The 26,303-nt window shown below is 46.4% G+C and overlaps 1 protein-coding gene across 8 annotated transcripts in view; it reads right to left on the bottom strand.

Moving 5' to 3' along the window:
* Positions 1-16,527: 16,527 nt before the first annotated feature.
* Positions 16,528-26,303, bottom strand: part of LOC129483169 (general transcription factor II-I-like) — a 33,914-nt gene continuing 24,138 nt past the window's right edge. For 7 of the 8 annotated variants that reach the window (XR_010121130.1, XR_010121133.1, XR_010121132.1 and 4 more), the window contains one exon: positions 16,528-17,230. Coding sequence is in view for 5 of the 8 variants with exons in the window: in XM_063640390.1 (XP_063496460.1) it covers positions 17,095-17,230 (136 nt within the window). In the remaining 3 variants the exon portion in view is untranslated. The remainder of the gene's footprint in view (positions 17,231-26,303) is intronic. The other variant, XM_063640397.1, reaches the window with a different exon arrangement.

Genomic DNA, 26,303 nt, shown 5'->3' with positions numbered 1-26,303 from the left:
CGCCACCCCGATGATGGAGATTTTGGGAAGCACCACCCCGCTGATGATACTTCTGGGTGTCACCACCTCGATGATGATGAATCTTCTGGAAGTCACCACCCCGATGATGATGAAGCTTCTGGGAGACACCACCACTGTGATGATAAAGCTTCTGGGAGTCACCACCCCGATGATGATGAAGCTTCAGGGAGTCACCACCTTGATGATGAAGCTTCTGGGAGTTTCCATTTAAAAAGATGATGAAGCTTCTGGGAATCACCACCCCTGTGATGAAACTTATGGGTTTCCCACCCCGATGATGAAGATTTTGGGAGCACCACCCCGATCATGATTGTTTTGGGAGTCACTACCATGATGATGATGAAGCTTCAGAGTGTCGCCACCCCAATGATGAAGCTTCTGGGATACAACACAGCCATGAAGAAGCTTCTGGGAGTCAGCACCCTGATGATGAAATTCTGGGAATCGCCACCTCAATGATGAAGCTTCTGGGAGTCACCACCCTGATGATGAAACTTCTTGGATTCAAAACCCCAATGATGAAGCTTCTCACAGTCACCACCCCAATAATGAAGTCTCTGAGAGTCACGACACCGATGATGAAATTTCTGAGAGTCACAACCCCGATGATGTAGCTTCTGGGATTCAACAACCGGATAATGAAGCCTCTTGGAGTCAACAACCCGATGATGAAGCTACTGGGATTCATCACCCCGATGAAGAAACTTCTGGGATTCACCCCCCAATGATAACGATTCTGGGAGTCACCACCGCGGTGATGATGAACTCTCTGGGAGCCACCAACCTGATGATGATGAAGCTTCTGGGAGTCAACACAACGACGATGAAGCTTCCATGAGCCACTGCCCCAAAAAAGACTATTCTGGGAGTCACCACCCCGATGATGATGAAGCTTCTGGGAGTCACTACCCTGATGATAAGGCTTCTGGGTGTCCCCACTCCGATGATGAAGCTTCTGGGATTCACCACCCCGATGATGAAGATTCTGGGACTCAGCATCCCGATGATGAAGCTTCTGGGAGTCAAAATCCAGATGATGAAGCTTCTGAGAATCATTACCCAGAGGATGAAGCTTCTGGGAATAAACACCCCGATGATGAAGTTTCTGGCAGTCACCACCCCGAGGATGAAGATTTTGAGAAGCACCACTCCGATGATGATGCTTCTGGGAGTCACCACCCCGATGATGAAGAATCTTCTGGGAATCGCCACCCCGATGACGAAGCTTCTGAGATTCAACACCCCGATGATGATGAAGCTTCTGAGAGTCACAACCCCGATGACGAAGCTTCTGGGATTAACCAGCCAGATGATGAAGCCTCTGGGAGTCACCAACCCGATGATGAAGCTTCTGGGATTCATCACACCAATGATGAAACTTCTGGGATTCAACATCCCAGCGATGATGAAGTTTCTGGGAGTCACCACCACAGTGATGATGTAGCTTCTGGGAGACAACACCCTGATGATGATGAAGCTTCTGGGAGTCACCAAACTGATGATGAAACTTCTCTGACTCACAACAACGATGATGAAGTATCTGGGGGTCACCACCCTGATGATAATGAAGCTTCTGGGAGTCACCACCCCGATGATAAGGCTTCTGGGAGTGCCCACCCCAATGATGAATCTTCTGGGATTCAGCACCCTGATGATGAAGATTCTGGGATTCACCATCCCGAAGATGAAGCTTCTGGGAGTCAAAATCCCGATGATGAAGCTTTTGGGAGTCACTACCCGATGATGAATTTCTGGGAATCCACGTCCTGATGTTGAAACTTCTGGGAGTCGCCACTCCAATGAGGAAGATTTTGGGAAGCACCCCCCCTATGATGATGCTTCTGGGACTCACCATCCCGATGAGGATGAATTTTCTGGGAGTCACCACACCAATGATGATGAAGCTTTTTGGAGTCACCACCCCAATGATGATGAAGCTTTTAGGAGTCACCACCCCAACGATGATGAGGCATCTGTGAATCAGCACCCAGATGATGAGGAAGCTTCTGGGAGTCACCACCCCAATGATGACGAAGCTTCTGGGAGTCACCACCCTGATGATGAAATTTCTGGGAATCACCAACCCAATCATGAAGCTTCTGGGAGTCACTACTCCAATGATGAAGCTTCTGGGAGTCACCACCCCGATGATGAAGCTTCTGGGAGTCACCACGATGATGAAGTTTCTGGGAATCACCACCCTGATGATGAATCTTCAGGGAGTCACCACCCAGATGATGATGAAGCTTCTGAGTTACCATCCCGATGATGATGAAGCCTCTGGGAGTCAGCACCCCGATGATAAATATTCTGGGAGTCACTACTCCGATTATCAAGCTTCTGGGAGCCACCTCCCCGATGCTGAAGCTTCTGAGAATCCTACCCTGATGATGAAACTTCTGGGATTCACCAAACCGATAATGAAGCTTCTGAGATTCACAACCATGATGATGTAGCTTCTGGGAGTCACCACCCTGATGATGAATTCTCTGAGAATCACCATACACACGATGAAGCTTTTGGGAATCACCACCCCATTGATGAAGCTTCTGGGAGTCACCACCCCGATAATGAATCTTCCAGGAATCAACGACCCGATGACGAAGCCTCTGGGAGTTACCACCCCGATGATGAAGCTTCTGGGTGTCACCATCCTGATGATGAAGCTTCTGGGAGTCACCACGCTGATGATGAAGCTTCCGGGATTCAGCACCCCGAATATGAAGCTTCTGGGAATCACGAACCCGATGATGAAGCCTCTGGGAGTTACCACCCCAATTATGAAGCTTCTGGGAGTCACCACCCCCATAATGAATCTTTCGGTAATCACCACCCCTATGATGAAGATGCTGGGACTCACCACAGCGATAATGATGAAGCTTCTGGGAGTTACCACACCGATGATTATAAAGCTTCTGCAAGTCACCACTCCGATGATGAAGCTTCTGGGAGTCACCACACCGATGACGAATCTTCTGAGAATCACCACCCCGAAGATGAAGTTTCTGGTAGTCAACATCCCAATGAGGAAGCTTCTGGGAGTCACCAACCCGATAATGAAGCTTCTGGGAATCAGCATCCTGATGAGGAAGCCTCTGGGAGTCAACACCCTGATGATGAAGCTTCTGGGAGTCTCCACCCCGATGATGAACTTCTGGGAGTCACCACCCCAATGATGAAGCTTCTGGGAATCACCACCCCGATGATGAAGCTTCTGCAAGTTATCACACCAATGATGATGAAGTTTCTGGGAGTCAGCATCCAGATGATGCTGAAGCTTCTCGGAGTGACCACACCGATTATGAAGTTTCTGGTAGTTACCACCATGATGATGATGAGGCTTCTGTGAGTCCCCACGCAGATGATGAAGCCTCTGGGAGTCACCACCCCAATGATGAAGCTTTTGGTAATCACCACCCCGATGATGAAGATGCTGGGGCTCAACACCCCGATGATTATGAAGCTTCTGGGAATCCCCTACCTGATGATGATAAAGCTTCTGGGAGTCACCACCCTGATGATTATGAAGCTTCTGGGAGTCACCACCCCGATGATAAGGCTTCTGGGAGTGCCCACCCCGATGATGAATCTTCTGGGATTCACGACCCCGATGATGAAGATTCTGGGATTCACCATCCCGGTGATGAAGCTTCTGGGAGTCAAAATCCCGATGATGCAGCTTCTGGAAGTCACTACTCGATGATGAATTTCTGGGAATCCACACCCTGATGATGAAACTTCTGGGAGTAGCCACCCTGATGAGGAAGATTTTGGGAAGCACCACCCCAATGATGATGCTTCTGGGACTCACCACCCCGATGATGATGAATTTTCTGGAAGTCACCACACCAATGATGATGAAGTCTTTTGGAGTCACCACCCTGATGATGATGAAGCTTTTGGGAGTCACCACGACGATGATGATGAAGCTTCTGGGAGTCACCACCCCGATGATGATGATGCTTCTGGGAATCAGCACCCCAATGATGAGGAAGTTTCTGGGAGTCACCACCTCAATGATGACAAAGTTTCTGGGAGTCACCACCCAAAGATGAACTTTCTGGGAATCACCCACCCGATGATGAAGCTTCTGGGAGTCATCACCCCGATGATGAAGCTTCTGGGAGTCACCACCGCGATGATGAGGCTTCTGGGAGTCACCAGAACGATGACGAATCTTCTGGGAATCATCACCCTGATGATGAATCTTCAGGGAGTCACCACCCCGATGATGATGAAGCTTCTGAGAGTTACCGTCCTGATGATGATGAAGCCTCTGGGAGTCAGCATCCCGATGACAAATATTCTGGGAGTCACCACTCCGATTATGAAGCTTCTGGGAGCCACGTCCGCTATGCTGAAGCTTCTGAGAATCCTACCCCAACGATGAAACTTCTGGGATTCACCAAACCGATGATGAAGCATCTGAGATTCACAATCGCGATGATGTAGTTTCTGGGAGTCACCACCCTGATGATGAAGTTCCTGAGAATCACCGTACACAGGATGAAGCTTCTGGGAATCACCACCCCATTGATGAAGCTTCTGGGAGTCACCACCCTGATAATGAATCTTCCGGGAACCAACAACCCGATGACGAATCCTCTGGGAGTTACCACCCTGATGATGAAGCTTCTGGGAGTCACCATCCTGATGATGAAGATTCTGGGAGTCACCACCCCGATTTTGAAGCTTCTGGGAATCACAATCCCAGTGATGAAGCTTCTGGGAGTTACCACCCTGATGATGAAGCTTCCGGGATTCACCACCCCGAATATGAAGCTTCTGGGAATCACGAACCCAATGATGAAGCCTCTGGGAGTCACCACCCCAATTATGAAGCTTCAGGGAGTCACCAACCTGATGATGAATCTTTTGGTAATAACCACCCCTATGATGAAGATGCTGGGACTCACCACCCCGATGATGATGAAGCTTCTGGGAGTTACCAAACCGATGATTATAAAGCTTCTGGAGTCGCCACTCCAATGATGAAGCTTCTGGGCGTCACCACCCCGATGATGATTCTTCTGAGAATCACCACCCCGATGAAGTTTCTGGTAGTCAACACCCCGATGATGAAGCTTCTGGGAATCACCACCCGGATGATGAAGCTTCTAGGAATCACCATCACGATGAAGTCTCTGGGAGTAACCACTCTGATAATCAAGCTTCCGGGAGTCACTAGCCCGATGATGAAGCATCTGGTAACCACCACCCTGATGTTGAAACTTCAGGGAGTCAACACCCCGATGACGATGAAGCTTCTGAGAGTCATCACCCCGATGATGAAGTTTCTGGGATTCACCACCGCGATGATGAAGCTTCTGGCAATCACCACTCCGATGAAGACGAAGCTTCTGGGAGTCACCCACGAGACGGTGATGAAGCTTCTGGGAGTCACCACCCCAATGATGAAGCTTCTCGGAGTCACCACCCTGATGATGATGAAGCTTCTGGGATTCACTACCCCGATGGTGAAACTTCTGGGAATCACTATCTCGAGGATGAAGCTTCTAGGAGTCAATACCCCAAAGATGAAGCTTCTGGGAGTTACCACCCCGATGATGAAGCTTCTGGGAGTCACCATCGCGATGATGATGCTCCTGGCATTCACCAACCCGATGATGAAACTTCTGGGAGTCACCACCCCGATTCTGATGAAGCTTCTGGGAGTCACCAACCCGACGATAATGAAGCTTCTGGGAGTCATCACTCAGATGACGAAGCTTCTGTGAGTAAACACCCTGATGATGAAGAAGCTTCGGGGAGTCATCACCGCGATGATATAATTTATAGGAGTCAGCACCATTATGATGAATCTTGTGGGATTCAAAACACCGATGATGAAGTTTCTGGGAGTCACCACCCTGATGATGACGCTTCTGGGAGTCACCACCGCTATTATGAAGCTTCTGGGAATCACCACCCCGATGAGGAAGCTTCTGGGAGTCTCCATCGTGATGATGATGAAGCTTCTGAGAGACAGTGCCCCGATGAGGAAGCCTCTGGAATTCACCACCCCGAAGATGAAGCCTCTGGGAGTCACCAACCTGATGAAGGATCTTCTGGGATACATCACCCCGATGACGAAAGTTCTAGGATTCAGCAATCCCATGATGAAGATTCTGTGAGTGTCTACCCCTACAATTATGAAGTTTCTGGGAGTCAAAACCCCGATGATGATGAAGCTTCTTGGAGTCACCCCCCAAATGATGGTGAAGCTTCTGGGAGACACCACCCCAGTGAAAAAGGTTCTGAGTCATCAACCCAATGACGAAGCTACTGGGATTCACCAGCCCGATGATGAGGCTTCAGGGCATCCCAAAACCGATGATGAAGCTTCTAGGAGTCACCACCCCAATGATGAAGATTCTGGGATTCACCATCTCAATGATGAAGCTTCTGGGAGTCAATGCACCGATGATGAAACTTCTGGGAGTCACCACCCCGATGATGAAGCATCTGGGAATCACCATCCCGATGATGAAACTTCTGGGAGTCACCAAACCGATGATGAAGATTTTGGGAAGCACCACCCTGATCATAATGCTTCTGGGAGTCAACACCACGATGATGTTCAAACTTCTGGGAGTCACCACCCCGATGATGAAGATACTGGGAGTCACCATCCAATCATGATGAAGCTTCTGGGAGTCACCAACCCGATGATGATGAAGCTTCTGGGACTTAACACCCTGATGATGATGAAGCTTCTGGGAGTAACCACCACGATGATGATGAAGCTTCTGGGAGTCAGCAACCCGACGATGAAGAAGCTTCTGGGAGTCCAAACCCCGATGATGAAACTTCTTGGAATCATCACCCCAATGATGAAGTTTGTGGGAATCATCACTGCGATGATGAAGCTTCTGGGATTCACCATCCCGATGATGAAGCCTCTAGGAGTCACCAACCCGATTGTGGAGCTTCTGGGATTCCTCACCCCGATGATGAAACTTCTAAGATTCACCAATCTCATGATGAAGCTTCTGGTGGTCAACACACCGATGATGAAGATTCTGGGAGTCACCACCCTGATGATGAAGCTTCTGGGAATCACCACACCGATGTTGAAGCTTCTGGGAGTCGACACCCTGATGATGAAGATTTTGGGAAGCACCACCCTGATCATGATGTTCCTGGGAGGCACCACCCCGGTGATGATGAATCTTCTGGAAGTCACCACCCCGATGATGACGAAGCTTCTGGGAGTCACCTCCTGGATGATGATGAAGCTTCTCGGCATCACCACCTGGATGTTGAAGTTTCTAGGATTCACCAATGTGATGATGAAGCTTTTGGGAGTCACCACACTGATGATGAGGCTTCTGGGAGTCACCACAACAATGATGAAGTTTCTGGAATCACCACCCCGATGATGAAACTTCTGGGAGTATCCACCGCGATGATGATGAAGCCTCTGAGAGTCACCACCTTGAAGATGAAGCTTCTGGGTTTCAACATCTCGACGATGAAGCTTCTGGGAGTCACCAACCCGATGATGAAGCTTCCGGGATTCATCTCCGCGATGATGAAACTTCTAGGATTCACCACCCCGATGATGAAAATTCTGGGAGTCTCCAACGCGATGATGATGAAGATTCTGGGAGTCACCAACCCGATGATGAAGCTTCCGGGATTCATCTCCGCGATGATGAAACTTCTAGGATTCACCACCCCGATGATGAAAATTCTGGGAGTCTCCAACGCGATGATGATGAAGATTCTGGGAGTCACCACCCTGATGACGATGAAGCTTCTTGGAGTCACAACTCTGATGTTGATGAAGCTTTTATGCGTCACACCCAGATGATGATGAAGCTTCTGGGAGACACCACTCCAATGATGATGGTTCTGTGAGTCACCACTCCAATGACAAAGGTTCTGGGAGTCACCACCCTGATGATGAAGCTTCTGGGAGTCACCACCATGATTAAGAAGCTTCAGGGAATCATCACCCTGATGATGAAATTTCTGGGAGTCGCCACACCGATGATGAAGATTTTGGGAAGCACCACCCTGATCATGATGCTTCTGGGAGTCACCACCTCAATGATGATGAATCTACTGGGAGTTACCAGCCTGATGATGATGAAGCTTCTGGGAGTCACCACCCCAATGATGATGAAGCTTCTGGGAGTCACCACCCCGATGATGATGAAGCTTCTGGGAGTCACCATCCCGATGATGATGAAGCTTCTGGGAGTCACCACCCCGATGATGACGCTTCTGGGAGTCACCACTGCTATTATGAATCTTGTGGGAATCACCACCCCGATGATGAAGCTTCTGGGAGTCTCCATCGTGATGATGATGAAACTTCTCTGAGTCAGCACCCTGATGATGAAGCCTCTGGAATTCACCACCCCGAAGATGAAGCCTCTGGGAGTCACCAAACTGATGAAGGATCTTCTGGGATACATCACCCCGATGATGAAAGGTCTAGGATTCAGCAATCCCATGATGATTATGGGAGTAACCACCGCGTTGATGATGAAGATTCTTTGAATGTCTACACCTATGATTATGAAGTTTCTGGGAGTCAAAACCCCGATGATGATGAAGCTTCTTGGAGTCACCCCCCAAATGATGGCAAAGCTTCTGGGAGACACCACCCCAGTGAGAAAGGTTCTGTGAGTCACCACCCCGTTGACGAAGCTTCTGGGATTCACCACCCCGATGATGAAGCTCCAGGGCATCCCAAAACTGATGATGAAGCTTCCAGGAGTCACCACCCGGATGATGAAGATTCTAGGATTCACCATCCCGATGATGAAGCTTCTGGGATTCAACACGCTGATGATGAAACTTCTGGGAGTCACCACCCCAATGACGAAGCATCTGGGAATCACCAACCCGATGATGAATCTTCTGGAAGGCACCACCCCGATGAAGATTTTGGGAAGCACCACCCTGATCATGATGCTTCTGGGAGTCACCACCACGATGATGTTGAATCTTCTGGGTGTCACAACCCTGATGATGATGAAGCTTCTGGGTGTCACCATCCCAATGATGATGAAGATTCTGGGAGTCACCAAGATGATGGTGAAGCTTCTGGGACTTAACACCCTGATGATGATGAAGCTTCTGGGAGTAACCACCACGATGATGATGAAGCTTCTGGGAGTCACCAACCCGACGATGAAGAAGCTTCTGGGAGACGAAACCCCGATGATGAAACTTCTCGGAATCATCACCCCAATGATGAAGTTTCTAGGAATCACCACAGCGATGATGAAGATTCTGGGATTCACCACCCCGATGATGAAGCCTCTGGGAATCATCAACTCGATGATGAAGCTTCTGGGATTCCTCACCCAATGATGAAACTTCTAGGATTCACCAATCCCATGATGAAGATTGTGGGAGTCACCACCATGATGATGATGAATATTCTGGGACTATCAACGCAGATGATGATGTAGTTTCTGAGAGTCAAAGCCCTGATGATGATGAAGCTTCTAATAGACTCCCCAATGATGATGAAGCTTCTGGGAGACACCACACAAATGATGAAGGTTCACTGAGTCACCACCCCGATGATGAAGCTTCTGGGACTCACCATCCCGATGACGATGAACCTTCTGGGAGTAACGGCCCCGATGATGAGGTTTCTGGGAGTCCCCACACCGATGATGAAGCTTCTGGGAGTCACCACCCCGATGATGAAGATTCTGGGATTCACCATCCCGAAGATGAAGCTTCTGGTGGCCAACACACCGAAGATGAAGATTCTGGGAGTCACCACCCTGATGATGAAGCTTCTGGGAATTACCACACCGCTGTTGAAGATTCTGAGAGTCGACATCCTGATGATGAAGATTTTGGGAAGCACGATGCTGATCATGATGCTCCTGGGAGGCACCACCCTGATGATGATGAATCTTCTGGGAGTCACCACCCCGATGATGACGAAGCTTCTGGGAGTCACCACCCCGATGATGATGAAGCTTCTCGGCATTACCGCCCGGATGTTGAAGTTTCTGGGATTCACCAACGCGATGATGAAGCTTTTGGGAGTCACCACACTGATGATGAGGCTTCTGGGAGTCACCACAACGATGATGAAGCTTCTGGAATCACCATCCCGATGATGAAACTTCTGGGAGTATCCACCGCGATGATGATGAAGCTTCTGAGAGTCACCACCCCAAAGACGAAGCTTCTGGGATTCAACATCTCGACGATGAAGCTTCTGGGAGTCACCAATCCGATGATGAAGCTTCTGGGATTCATCTCTGCAATGAGGAAACTTCTAGGATTCACCACCCCGATGATGAATATTCTGGGAGTCTCCAACGTGTTGATGATGAAGATTCTGGGAGTCACCATCCTGATGATGACGTAGCTTCTTGGAGTCACAACTCTGATGATGATGACGCTTTTAGGAGTCACTCCCCAGATGATGATGAAGCTTCTGCGTGACACCACCCCAATGATGATGATTCTGTGAGTCACCACCTTGATGACAAAGATTCTGGGAGTCATCACAACGGTGATGAAGTTTCTGGGAGTCACCACCCCGATTATGAAGCTTCTGGGAATCACCAACCTGATGATGAAATTTCTGGGAGTCAACACCCCGATGATGAAGATTTTTGGAAGCACCACCCTGCTCATGATGCTTCTGGGAGTCACCACCCCGATGATGATGAATCTTCTGGGAGTCACCACCCTGATGATGATGAAGCTTCTGGGAGTCACCACCCCAAAGATGTTGAAGCTTCTGGGAGTCATAACACTGATGATGAAGCTTCTCGTAGTTACCTCCCTGATGATGAAGTTTCTGGGAATCACCACCCTGATGATGAAGCTTCTGGGAGTCACCACTCCGAAGATGAAGGTTCTGGGAGTCACCATCCAGATGATGAATATTCTGGGAGTCACCACCTCGTTGATGAAGCTTTTTGGAGTCCCCAACCCGATGATGATGGAGTTTCTGGCAGTGACCACCCCGAAGATGAAGTTTGTGGGAATCACGACCCTGATGATGAAGCTTCTGGGAGCCACCACCCCGAAGATGAAGCTTCTGGGAGTCACCACTGTGATGATGAAGCTTCTGGGAGTCACCGCAGCGATAATGAAGCTTCTGGGAGTCACCACCCCGATGAGGAAGCTTCTGGGAGTCACCAACCAGATGATGAAGCTTCTGGGATTCATCACCCCACTGACGAAACGTCTAGGATTCAAAACCCCGATGATGAATAATCTGGGAGTCACCTACGTGATGACGATGAAGCTTCTGGGAGTCACAACCCCGATGATGATGAAGATTTCAGGAGTCACCTCCCTGACGACGATGAAGTTTCTGGGAGACACCACCCCACTGATGATGATTCTGTGAGTCACCACCTCGATGACAAAGATTCTGGGAGTCACCACCCCGATCATGAAGCTTCTGGGAATCACCACCCCGATGATGAAATTTCTGGGAGTCACCACCCCGATGATGATGAAACTTCTGGGAGTCACCACCGTGATGACGATGAAGCTTCTGGGAGTCACCAACCCGATGACAATGAAGCTTCTGGGAGTCACCAACCCGAAGATGATGAAGCTTCAGGGAATCAAATCCCTGATGATGAAACTTCTCTGAATCATCATCCCTATGATGATTATAGGAATCACCACTGCGATTATGAAGCTTCTGGGAATCACCACCCGATGACAAAATTTCTGGGAGTCTCCACCGCAATGATGATGAAGCTTCTGAGAGTAACCACCCCAATGATGAAGGTTCTGGGATTCAACATCCCGATGACGAAGCCTCTGGGAGTCACCAACCCGATGATGAAGCTTCTGGGATTCATCACCCCGATGATGCAACTTCTAGGATTCACCACTGGGATGACGAATATTCTGGGAGTCACCACCGTGATGATGATGAAGACTCTGAGAGTCACTACACTGATGATGATGAAGCTTCTAGGAGTCACCACCCTGATGATGATGAAGCTTTTAGGAGTCACCCCACGATGATGATGAAGCTTCTAAGAGACACCACCCAAATGAAGCTTCTGTGAGTCACCACCCTGATGATGAAGCTTCTGGGAGTCATCACCCCGATGATGATGAAGCTTCTGGTAGTCACCACCCCAATGATGAGGCTTCTGGGAGTCCCCACACCGATGATGAAGCTTCTGGGAGTCACCACCCCGATTATAATGAATCTTCTGGGAATCACCACCCCGATGAAGCTTCTGGGAGTCACCTCCCCGATGATGATGAAACTTCTGGCAGACACCACCACGATGATGATGAAGCTTCTGGGAGTCACCACCCAAATGATGAAGCTTCAGAGAGTCACTGCCCCAATAATGAAGCTTCTGGGAGTCACCACCCAGATGATGAAGCTACTGGGAGTCAACACCCTGATGATGTAGCCTCTGGGAGTCACCACCCCGATGATGAAGCTTCTGGGATTCACCACCCCAATGATGAAGCTTCTGGGAGTCACCACCCCGATGATGAAGATTTTGAGAATCACCTCCCCAATGATGAAGCTTCTGGGAATCGCGATGACAGAGCATCTGGGATACAGCACCTAGATGATGAAGCTTCTGGGATTCATCACTCCCCTGATGAAACGTCTAGGAAACACCACCTCGATGATGAATAAACTGGGAGTCACCTACGCGATGATGACGAAGCTTCTCAGAGTCACAACCCCAATGATGATGAAGCTTATAGGAGTCACCCCACGTTGATGATGAAGCTTCGGGGAGACACCACCCCAATGACGATGATTCTGTGAGTCACCACCTCAATGACAAAGATTCTGGGAGTCACCACAATGATGATGAAGTTTCTGGGAGTCACCACCCCGATTATGAAGCTTCTGGGAATCACCACCCCAATGATGAAATTTCTGGGAGTCACCACCCCAATGATGAAGATTTTGGGAAGCACCACCCTGCTCATGATGCTTCTCGGAGTCACCACCGCGATGACGATGAAGACTCTGGGAGTCACTACACTGATGATGAAGCTTCTGGGAGTCACCACACCAATAATGATGAAGCTTTTAGGAGTCACCCCACGATGATGATGAAGCTTCTAGGAGACACCACCCCAATGATGAAGGTTCTGTGAGTCACCACCCAGATGACGAAGCTTCTAGGAGTCACCACCCCGATGATGGTGAAGCTTCTGGGAGTCACCACCCCGATGATGAGGCTTCTGGGAGTCCCCACACGGATGATGAAGCTTCTGGGAATCATCTCCCCAGTGATGAAGATTCTGGGATTCACCAACCCTACGATGAAGCTGCTGGGAGTCAAAACCCTGATGATGAAGCTTCTGGGAGACACCTACCCGATGATGAATCTTCTGGGAATCACCACCCCGATGATGAAACTTCTGGGAGTCGCAACCCCGATAATGAATATTTTGTGAAGCACCACCATGATCATGATGCTTCCGGGAGTCACCACCCCGATGATTATGAATCTTCTGGGAATCACCACCCCTATGATGATGAAGCTTCTGGGAGTGACCTCCACGATGATGAAACTTCTGGCAGTCACCACCACAATGATGACGAAGCTTCTGGGAGTCACCACCCCAATGATAAAGCTTCTGGGAGTCCCCGCACCGATGATGAAGCTTCTGGGAATCACCTCCCCGATCATGAAGATTCTGGGATTCACCACACTGATGATGAAACTTCTGGGAGTCGCCACCCCAATGATGAATATTTTGCGAAGCACCACCATGATCATGAGGCTTCTGGAAGTCACCACCCCGATGATTACGAATCTTCTGGGAATCACCACCCTTATGATGATGAAGCTTCTGGGAGTCGCCTCTCCGATGATGATGAAACTTCTGGCAGTCACCACCACGATGACGATGAAGCTTCTGGGAGTCACCACCCCAATGATGAAGCTTCAGAGAGTCACCACCCCAATAATGAAGCTTCTGGGAGTCAATATCCTGATGATGAAGCCTCTGGGAGTCACCACCCCGATGACAGAGCTTCTGCGAATCACCACTATGACGATGATGATTCTTTTGGGAGTCACCACCCCGATGATGATGGAGCTTCTCGGAGTCATACGGCAATGAAGATGAAGCTTCTGGGTGTCACCACACTGATGATGATGAAGCTTCTGGGAGTCACCACCCCGAGGATGACGAAGATTCTGGGAGTCCTCACCCCGAGAATGAACTTTCTGGGAATCACCACCCCGATGATTAAGCTTCTGGGAGTCAACACCCCGATGATGCAGCTTCTGGGAGTCACCAACCCAATGACGAAGTTTCTGGGAATCACCACAACGAGGATGAAGCTTCGGGAAATCACCACCCTGATAATGAAGCTTCAGGAAGTCACCACCCCCATGATCATGAGGCTTCTGAGAATCACCACCCCAATGATGAAGTTTCTGGGATTCACCACCACGGTGATGAAACTTCTGGGAAACACCACCCCGATGATGAAGCTTCTGGGAATCACCACCCCAATGATGAAGATATAGGGAGTCACAGTCACCACCCCGATGAAGCTTCTGGGAGTCACGACCCCGATGATGAACCTTCTGGGAATCACCACCCTGAAGATGATGGTTTTGAGAGTCAACACCCCGATGATGATGAAGCTTCTGAGAGTCACTACCCCGATGATAAGGCTTCTGGGAGTCTCCAACCCGATGATGAAACTTCTGGGAGTCACCACCCCGATGACGAAGCTTCTGGGAGTCACCACCCCGATGATGATGAAGCTTCTGGGAGTCACCACCCCAATGATAAGGCTTCTGAGAGTCCCCGCCCCGATGATAACACTTCTGGGATTCACCACCCCAATGATGAAGATTCTACAACTCACCATCCTGATGATGAAGCTTCTGGGAATCAAAACCCCGATGATGAAACTTCTGGGAGTCACTACCCAATGATGAAGCTTCTGGGAATCAACACCCTGATGATGAAACTTCTGGGAGTCACCACCCCGATGAGGAAGATTTGGGAAGCACCACCATGATGATGATGCTTCTGGGAGTCAGCACCCCGATGACGATAAATCTTCTGGGAGTCACCACCCCGATGATGATGAATCTCATGGGAGTCACCTCCCCGATGATGATGATGCTTCTGGGAGTCACCACCCCGATGATGAGGAAGCTTCTGGGAGTCACCAAGCGGATGATGACGAAGCTTCTGAGAGTCACCACCCCGATGATGAACTTTCTGGGAATCACCACCCCGATGATGAAGCTTCTGAGAGTCACCAACCCGATGATGAAGATTTTGGGAGTCACCATAACGATTATGAAGCTTCTGAGAATCACCACCCTGATGAAGCTTCAGGGAGTCACCAACCCAATGATGATGAAGCTTCAGAGAGTCACAACCCCGATGCAGAAGCTTCTGAGATTCACCACCACGATGATGAAGCTCCTGGGTGTCACCACGCCGATGATGAAGCTTCAGGTAATCGGCATCCTGATGATGGAGCTGCTGGTATTCACCACCACAATGATGATGAATTTTCTGAGATTCACCACCCTGATGATGATAAAGCTTCTGGGAGTCACCACCCTGACGAAGAAGCTTCCGGGAGTCACCACCATGATGATGAAACTTCTGAGAATCACCACCCTGATGATGAAGTTCCTGGGAGTCACCAACCCGACTATGAAGCTTCTGGGAGTCACCACGCCGATTTCGAAGCTTCTGGATATCACCAACCCGATGATGAAGTTTCAGAGTCACCACCATGATGATAAAGTTTCTGGGATTCGCCACCGGGATGATGAAGCTTCTGGGAATCACAAACCCGATGGTGAAGCCTCTGGGAGTCAAAATCCCAATGATGAAGCTTCTGGGAGTCACCACCCCGATGATAAATCTTGTGGAATTCACCACCCCGATGATGTGAAGATTCTGGGAATGAACACCCTGATGATGATTTTGGGAAGGACCACCCCGATGATGATGCTTCTGGGAGTCATCACCCCGATGATGGTGAATCCTCTGGGAGTCACCATCCGGATGATGATGAAGCTCCTGGGAGTCACCACGGTGATGATGATGAACCTTCTGGGAGTCACCACCCCAATGATGAACCTTCTGGGAGTCACCACCCCAATGATGATGAAGATTCTGGAAGTCCCCACCCCGAGGATGAACTTTCTGGGAATCACCACACCGATGATTAAGCTTCTGGGAGTCACAACCCCGATGATGAAGCTTCTGGGTGTCACCACCACGATGATGAAGATTCTGGGAATCACCACCACAATGATTAAGCTTCTGGGAGACACCACCCTGATGATGAAGCTTCTGGGATTCACCACCCCAATGATGAAGCTTCTGGGAATCACCAACCCGATGATGAAGCCTCTGGGAATCACCACCCCGATTATGAAGCTTCTGGGAGTCACCACCCCGATGATGAATCTTTTGGTAATCACCACCCCGATGATGAATACGCTGGGGCTCACCATCCTGATGATGCTGCAGCTTCTGGGAGTCTCAGCTGTCCCCTACCTGGGGGATGTCAGGCTTCTTCAGCATCAAGCTGGCAGAGGTTCCAAGGACTGCTGTGGAAGGACAGAGCAGTTTTCCCATGTGACGGGGAACTTGTTTCAGAGGTGTCAAGAGATCCACACTAAGCCTGGTGCTATAAACTCCAGCTGGTTCCCAACTGAAGTTTTGGGGGGATGGGGAAGGAGGGTGATTTCTAGGATAGGGGAAATATGCCGTTGGCTGAATATAGGATTGTACTTCTCGATATGTCTTGGAAAATTTCCTTAGGTTTTGGAAGCCTCAGAACCCTCCAGAGTTTCAATTTCAGAGGCTAAGTCTTTGAGGGTCCCAACAAGAAATATAAACAGTACAGCCTGCTGGTGATAAAAACAATGGCGGTAGTGAGGAGAGGAGGATACTGAGGGAAATGTTTCTTCTTGGCTCATGATAGTTCCTTTCTATGAAAAGGTGCAATTGACAGAAACAGTGAGGCTTCACCTGTGGCATCACTTTCTCTACCTTAGCAAGGAGAGGGCCTTATCTGGTTGGAAAATTTCAGAAAAAAATACTAGCTCTTTCTTTTTGTCCTCTCTAATGTTAAGTCATCAGCAGAAATGTGAGTTCTTGCCAGCTTCTCCATGTTGTAAGTCTTATGTGGCACCACTGCCTGGGTTGGTTGTGTGAATCTACCTGACAGAGGGTTGAGGGTGGGAGTACCTGAAACCGTTGAATCCTGCAAATACAAACCACAGCTTCCATTCTAGTCTTTATCTGTCATACAGGTTAGAGTTGCACTTTCCAATCTGCAACTCGTGTCTTGTTTCTGTGCGAAGAACGTGGGTGTGGATGGGCATATTTATTGTGTCCCTGTGATAGTTAATTTTATGTGTCAACTTGGTGAGGCTATGGCACCTAGTTGTTTCATCAAACGCCAGTCTATATGTTGCTATGAAAATATTTTTAAATGTGATTAACATTTAAATCAGTTGACTTTAAGTAGAGCATATTTGTTTTCATAATGTGGGTAGGCCTCATTCAATCAGTTGAAGGCTTTCAGAGCCAAGACTGAGATTTCCTAAGAAAGCAGCAATTCTGACTCACGACTGCAACATATAAATCCCACCCGAGTTCCCAGCCTACCGACTCAAGACTGCAACACCAACACAACTGACTTTCCAGCCTGCCAGCTTGCCCTACGGATGTAGACTGGTTAGCTCCCACGGTTGCATAAGCTAATTCCTTGAAATAAGTCTCTCTCTCATATATGTCTCCTAATGGTTCTGTTTCTCAGAAGAACTCTGGCTTATACAGTCCCTCATGATCCCCACACACAATGACTAATAACTGTGGCTGATATCATTGAGTCCTCAACTAATCCTCACAATTACTTACAAGATAGGCAATAGCATTCCTCCCATTTTAAAGATGGGGGAGCTTAGATGTGAAACAGTTAAGTAACTTGCTCAAGGCTGTGGAACTAGTAAGTGGAGATGCAGCATTTGAATTCAAATTTTCCTGAAACCGTAACTTACGTGTTTAACTATTATTCTCTGCAGCCTCCAGGCCACAAAAGGAAGTCCTACTCAAAGTTATGATATACTGCACAGTTAAGTTGAAAACACCCATTTGATCATAGTCAAGAGAGGAAAGTCTTTGTCTGTTAGTCTTATGCTGAGTGTTTATATTTTGGGTGTCTCTCTGTTTCAGTGCGGGATGAAAGAATTACATGTTAAAGCTGATAGTAATAGCCCAATTGTTACTTCTCTGGCCAGCCTCATGGGAGCTTCCATCCCTTAGTTTGGGATGTGATCTATGGTTCTGAGTGTCCTTTTTGTATTTGTTACTCTAATATTTAGCATAATCAGTAACTCTCAACGATGGCTATAGGAAGCACAAATACCAGCAAGGATAGTGGCATGAAGAAATAAAAGAATCATCATTGATAAAATTCACCTTTGAGGATTTATTCATACATTCATCTGTCTCTTTGTGCATTTATCTGATAGTCGACCAGAAAAGTTTATTGAGAAGTTATTCTGTGCATGTATTTTTATTTCATTCATTCATTTATTCAGAAATGAAATTATTACTACATACTCTGTCTCACTAGGTGGATTCTCCCAAATTCACCCTTGTTTTCACACCCTGCCTTCAACTTCTCTCCCATCTACCTCTTGGAAATGTACCTAACCCGTTTCTATTCCCTCACAGCCTCGCACTATATTTTCCATGACGATATTTGATAAACTAATTCAGAGAAATGGATTAATGGAATTGAATGGCATAATGGTTAAGACATACTCAGTTTAAGTGAGTTTTTTTAAAAGCACATCATCTTGATGCAGAAGCAATAACTTTTATGATGGACACTTCAGGCAATACATTATGAGTGGTTTTGGTCTGATGAGCCTTCCCAGTGTCCATTCAACCTCACTACCCATGTTGAGGGTAGCAGTACCATTTTATCAGAAGCCAGCAATATGTCATCTTGCATGACATATTACTTGTTCATAGGATGATTCTGTCATAACATAAAAAGAACCAAGTATTTGCATTAAGAAACTATTTATGTAAGAAAAAGACAATGACTGAAAGAGGCCAACAGACTTCAAAGTGTCTCCTCTCTGGCTTCATAAAAATACTACTTTACTCCTTTGACAGAGGCTGAAGCTGCCTAATCAATAGCCATATTCCTGAACAAACATTTTGGTTAGGATGTAATTCCCACCAATATTTTGGTTAGGCTGTCTATTTAAAAGACTACATTTTCCATGCTCCATGTATCTAGCTAGTAGGGTGCTTCTTCTAGGAAGGTTCTACAAGTAATGCTGACTCAGCTAAGAGGTGTTTCCTTTTGTTTTTCCCTCTTCTTCCTGTCTGCAAAGCAGACATAAAGACTGTAGATTCAGCAGCCATTTTGGAACAAGAAGCAATGTTAAGAATTGAAGACATATAATAATATTACAGAGTGTAAAGATACGGAGAGTTTGGGTCCTTGGTGAGTAGGGAATTATTCCCTCCATATTGGACTACCTACATCCAGAATTCTTTGATGTAAAGAAGATATACATTTCTGCCTCATTTCAAACTTCTTCAATTTTTGTTTCCATGTATGTGTCCTACTCACCTAAATCTGATGGCAACTAACACATCCCCCAAGTTTATCATTAAAATCTATGAACTACATTATTCCAATAATAATGTTTCATTGGCCAGCTGTGGTGGTTCACGCCTGTAATCCCAGCACTTTGGGAGGCTGAGATGGGTGGATCACGAGGTCAGGAGATCGAGACCATCCTGGCTAACACAGTGAATTGTCATCTCTACTAAAAATACAAAAAATAGCCTGGCATGGCGGCAGGTGCCTGTAGTCCCAGCTGCTTGGGAGGCTGAGGCAGGAGAACGACATGAACCCAGGAGGCAGAGCTTACAGTGAGCCGAGATCATAACACTGCACTCCAGCCTGGGTGACAGAGCGAGACTCCAACTCAAAACAAAACAAAAATAATGTGGGCAGCAGTTCCAAGATGGCTGAACAGGAACAGCTCTAGTCTACAGATTGCAGCATGAGCGACACAGAAGATGGGTGATTTCTGCATTTCCAACTAGGTACAGGGTTCATCTCACTGGGGCTTGTCAGACAGTGGGTGCAGGACAGTGGGTGCAATGCACCAAGTGTCAGCTGAAGCAGGGTGAGGCATTGCCTCACCCAGGAAGTGAAAGGGGTCAGGGAATTCCCTTTCCTAGCCAAGCAAAGGTGTGACAGCACCTGGAAAATCGGGTCACTTCCACCCTAATATTGTGCTTTTCCAATGCTCTTAGCAAACGGCACACCAGGAGATTATATCCCACGGCTGTCTCGGAGGGTCCCAAGCCCACAGAGCCTCGCTCATAGCTAGCACAGCAGTCTGAGATCGAACTGCAAGGCAGCAGTGAGGCTGGGAGAGGGGCACCCACCATTGCTGAGGCTTAAGTAGGTAAACAAAGTGACTGGGAAGCTCAAACTGGGTGCAGCCCACCACAGCCCAAGGAGGCCTGCCTGCCCCTGTAGACTCCACCTCTGGGGGCAGGGCATAGCCGAACAAAAGGCAGCAGACACCTCTGCAGATTTAAATGTCCCTGTCTGACAGCTTTGAAGAGAGAAGTGCTTCTCCCAGCATGGAGTTTGAGATCTGAGAACAGACAGACTCCCTCCTCAAGTGGGTCCCTGAATCCTGAGTAGCCTAACTGGGAGGCACCCCCAGTAGGGGCTGACACTTCATATGATCAGGTACCCATCTGAGATGAAACGTCCAGAGAAACAATCAGGCAGCAACATTTGCTGTTCAGCAATATTAGCTTTTCAGCAGGCTTCACTGCTGATACCCAGGCAAACAGGGTCTGGAGTGGACCTCTGGCAAACTCCAACAGACATGCAGCTCAGTGTACTGACTGTTGGAAGGAAAACTAACAAACAGAAAAGACATCCACACCAAAATCCCATGTGGATGTCACCATCATCAAAGATCAAAGGTAGATAAAACCACAAAGTTGGGGAAAAAAGAGAGCAGAAAAGCTGAAAATTCTAAAAATTGGAGCGCCTCTCCTCCTACAAAGGAATGCAGCTCCTCACCAGCAATGGAACAAAGCTGGACAGAGAACGACTTTGATGAGTTGAGAGAAGACAGCATCAGATGATCAAACTTCTCCGAGCTACAGGAGGAAGTTCAAACCCATCACAAAGAAGCTAAAAACCTTGAAAAAAGATTAGACGAATGGCTAACTCGAATAACCAGTGTAGACAAGTCCTTAAATTCTCTACACTGATGGACCTGATGGAGCTGAAAACCATGGAACGAGAACTACGTGATGAATGCACATGCTTCAGTAGCTGATTTGATCAACTGGAAGAAAGGACATCAGTGACAGAAGATCAAATGAACGAAATGAAGCAATAAGAGAAGTTTAGAGAAAAAAGAGTAAAAAGAAATAAAGCCTCCAAGAAATATGGGACTATGTGAAAAGATCAAATCTAGGTCTGATTGGTGTACCTGAAAGGGATGGGGAGAATAGAACCAAGTTGGAAAACACTCTGCAGGATATTACCCTGGAGAACTTCCCCAACCTAGCAAGGCAGGCCAGCATTCAGATTCAGGAAATACAGAGAACACCACAAAGATACTCTTCCAGAAGAGCAACTCCAAGACACATAATTGTGAGAATCACCAAAGGATTGAAGGAAGGAATGAATGAAATGAAGGAAAAAATGTTAAGGACAGCCAGAGAGAAAGGTCAAGTTACCGAAAAAAGGAAGCCCATCAGACTAACAGCTGATCTCTCCACAGAAACTACAAGACAGAAGAGAGTGGGGGCCAATATTCAACATTCTTAAAGAAGAGAATTTTCAACCCAGAATTTCATATCCAGCTAAACTAAGCTTCATAAGTGAAGGAGAAATAAATACTTTACAGACAAGCAAAGGCTGAGAGATTTTGTCGCCACCAGGCCTGCCCTAAAAGAGCTCCTGAAGGAAGCGCTAAATATGGAAAGGAACAACCGGTACAAGCCACTGCAAAAACATGCCAAATTGGAAAGTGCATCAATGCTAGGAAGAAACTGCATCAACTAATGAGCAAAATAACCAGTTAACATCATAATGACGGGATCAAATTCACACATAACAATATTAACCTTAAATGTAAATGGGCTAAATGCTCCAATTAAAAGACACAGACTGGCAAATTGGATAAAGAGTCAAGACCCATCAGTCTGCTGTATTCAGGAGACCCATCTCATGAGCAGAGATACACATAGGCTCAAAATAAAGGGATGGAGGAAGATCTACCAAGCAAATGGAAAACAAAAAAAAAGCAGGTGTTGCAATCGTAGTCTCTGATAAAACAGACTTTAAACCAACAAAGATCAAAAGAGACAAAGAAGGCCATCACATAATGGTAAAGGGATCAATTCAACAAGAAGAGCTAACTATCCTAACTACAATATGCACCCAATACAGGAGCACCCAGATTCATAAAGCAAGTCCTTAGAGACCTACAAAGAGACTTAGACTCCAACACAATAATAATGGGAGACTTTAACACCCCACTGTCAACATTAGACACATCAATGAGACGGAAAGTTAACAAGGATATCCAGGAATTGAACTCACCTCTGCACCAAGCGGACCTAATAAACAGCTACAGAACTCTCTACCCCAAATCAACAGAATATACATTCTTCTCAGCAACACATCGCACTTATTCCAAAATTGACCACATAGTTGGAAGCAAAGCACTCCTCAGCAAACGGAAAAGAAAAGAAATTATAAATGGAAACTGAACAACCTGCTCCTGAATGACTACTGTGTACATAACGAAATGAAGGCAGAAATAAAGATGTTCTTTGAAACCAGTGAGAACAAAGACACAACATACCAGAATCTCTGGGACACATTCAAAGCAGTGTGTAAAGGGAAATTTATAGCACTAAATGCCCACAACAGAAAGCAGGAAAGATCAAAAATGGACACCGTAACATCACAATGTAAAGAAACAGAGAAGCAAGAGCAAACACATTCAAAAGCTAGCAGACAGCAAGAAATAACAAAGATCAGAGCAGAACTGAAGGATATAGAGACACAAAAAAACCTTAAAAAAATCAATGAATCCAGGAGCTGGTTTTTTGAAAAGATCAACAAAATTGATACACCACTAGCAAGACTAATAAAGAAGAAAACAAAGAAGAATCAAATAGGTGCAAAAAAAAATGATAAACGGGTTATCATAACTGATCCCACAGAAATACAAGCTATCATCAGAGAATACTATAAACACCTATATGCAAATAAACTAGAAAATCTAGAAGAAATGGATAAATTCCTGGACACATACACCCTCCCAAGACTAAACCAGGAAGAAGTTGAATCTCTGAATAGACCAGTAACAGACTCTGAAATTGAAGCAATAATTAATAGACTACCAACCAAAAAAAGTTCAGTCCCAGACGGATTCACAGCACAATTCTACCAGAGGTATAAGGAGGAGCCGGTCCCATTCCTTCTGAAACTATTCCAATCAATAGAAAAAAAGGGAATCCTCCCTAACTCATTTTATGAGGCCAGCATCATCCTGATACCAAAGCCTGCAGAGACACAACCAAAAAAAGAGAATATTAGACCAATATCCCTGATGAACATCAATGTAAAAATCCTCAATAAAATGCTGGCACACCAAATCCAGCAGCACATCAAAAAGCTTATCCACTATGATCAAGGGGGCATCATCCCTGGGATGCAAGGCTATTTCAACATACGCAAATCAATAAACGTAATCCAGCATATAAACAGAACCAAAGACAAAAACCACATGATTATCTCAATAGATGCAGAAAAGGCCTTTGTCAAAATTCAACAACCCTTCATGCTATAAACTCTCAATAAATTAGGAATTGATGGGACATATCTCAAAATAATAAGAGATATCTATGACAAACCCACAGTCAATATCATACTGAATGGGCAAAAACTGGAAGCATTCCCTTTGAAAACTGGCACAAGACAGGGATGCCCTCTCTCACAACCTCTATTCAACATAGTGTTGGAAGTTCTGGCCAGGACAATCAGGCAGGAGAAAGAAGAAAAGAGTATTCAATTACGAAAAGAGGAAGTCAAATTATCCCTGTTCGCAGATGACATGATTGTATATCTAGAAAACTCCATTGTCTTAGCCTAAAATCTCCTTAAGCTGATTAGCAACTTCGGCAAAGTCTCAGGATACAAAATCAATGTGCAAAAATCACAAGCATTCTTATACACCAATAACAGACAAACAGAGAGCCAAATCACGAGTGAACTCCCATTAACAACTGCTTCAAAGAGAATAAAATACCTAGGAATCCAACTTACAGGGTATGTGAAAGACCTCTTCAAGGAGAACTACAAACCACTGCTCAACGAAATAGAAGAGGACACAAACAAAAGGAAGAACATTCCATGCTCATGGATAGGAAGAATCAATATCACGAAAATGGCCATACTGCCCAAAGTAATTTATAGATTCAATGCCATCCCCATCAAGCTAGCAATTACTTTCTTCACAGAATTTGAAAAAACTACTTTGAAGTTTATACGGAACCAAAAAAGAGCCTGCATTGCCAAGTCAATCCGAAGCCAAAAGAACAAAGCTGGAGGCATCACACTACCAGACTTCAAAGTATACTACAAGGCTACAGTAACCAAAACAGCATGGTACTGGTACCAAAACAGAGATACAGACCAATGGAACATAACAGAGTTCTCAGAAATAATGCTACACATCTACAAATATCTGATCTTTGACAAAACTGACAAAAACAAGCAATGGGGAAAGGATTCCCTATTTAATAAATGGTGCTGGGAAAACTGGCTAGCCATATGTAGAAAGCTGAAACTGGATTCCTTCCTTACACCTTATACAAAAATTAATTCAAGATGGATTGAAGACTTACATGTTAGACCTAATACCATAAAAACACTAGAAGAAAACCTAGGCAATACCATTCAGGACATAGGCATGGGCAAGGACTTCATGTCTAAAACACCAAAAGCAATGGCAACAAAAGCCAAAATTGACAAATGGGATCTAATTAAACTAAAGAGCTTCACAGCAAAAGAAACTACCATCAGAGTGAACAGGAAATGAACTCAAACAAATTTATAAGAAAAAAACAACCCCATCAAAAAGTGGGTGAAGGATATGAACAGACACTTCTCAAAAGAAGACATTTATGCAGCCAAAAGGCACATGAAAAAATGCTCATCACTGGCCATCAGAGAAATGCAAATCAAAACCACAATGAGATACCATCTTACACCAGTTAGAATGGCGATCATTAAAAAGTCAGGAAACAACAGGTGCTGGAGAGGATGTGGAGAAACAGGAACACTTTCACACCATTGGTGGGATTGTAAACTAGTTCAACCATTGTGGAAGTCAGTGTGGAGATTCCTCAGGGACCTAGAACTAGAAATACCGTTTGACCCAGCCATCCCATTACTGGGTATATACCCAAAGGATTATAAATCATGCTGCTATAAAGACACATGCACACGTATGTTTATTGCGGCACTATTCACAATAGCAAAGACTTGGAACCAACCCAAATATCCAATAATGATAGACTGGATTAAGAAAATGTGGCTCATACACACCATGGAATACTATGCAGCCATAAAAAATGATGAGTTCATGTCTTTGTAGGGACATGGATGAAGCTGGAAACCATCATTCTCAGCAAACTAACACAAGGACAAAAAACCAAACACCTCATGTTCTCACTCATAGTTGAGAACTGAACAATGAGAACACATGGACACAGGAAGGGGAACATCACACACCGGGGACAGTTGTGGGGTGGGGGGAGGGGGGAGGGATAGCATTAGGAGATATATCTAATGCTAAATGATGAGTTAATGGGTGCAGCACACCAACATGACACATGTATACATATGTAACAAACCTGCACATTGTGCACATGTACCCTAAAACTTAAAGTATAATAATAATAACATTAAAATAAAAGATCAAGACTTCTGGCCCAAAGGGCCTGCAGCTGGTCTGACCATCTATCAAAAAATCTGAATTTAAATGGAGACACATTGGATTGTGACATGCAATACAAGAACTAAAGCAGCAGCGGGTCTTGATTTGGGTTTCCTTTCCACCCTACACAGCTCCAGTGAATGGAGGAGTGAGCATGCCTGTGGTGCTCCTGACACATCTGGGGTGGTTCCCACTGACAGTGGTCAACCTTTGGGATTTTCTACACATTGCAGGGTCATCGTCATAATA

The sequence above is a fragment of the Symphalangus syndactylus genome, chromosome 5 (genome assembly GCF_028878055.3).
Source record: "Symphalangus syndactylus isolate Jambi chromosome 5, NHGRI_mSymSyn1-v2.1_pri, whole genome shotgun sequence".
NCBI lineage: Eukaryota > Metazoa > Chordata > Mammalia > Primates > Hylobatidae > Symphalangus > Symphalangus syndactylus.
The sequence above is the reverse complement of the archived record's forward strand: the minus strand, read 5'-3'. Positions and strand labels throughout refer to the sequence as shown.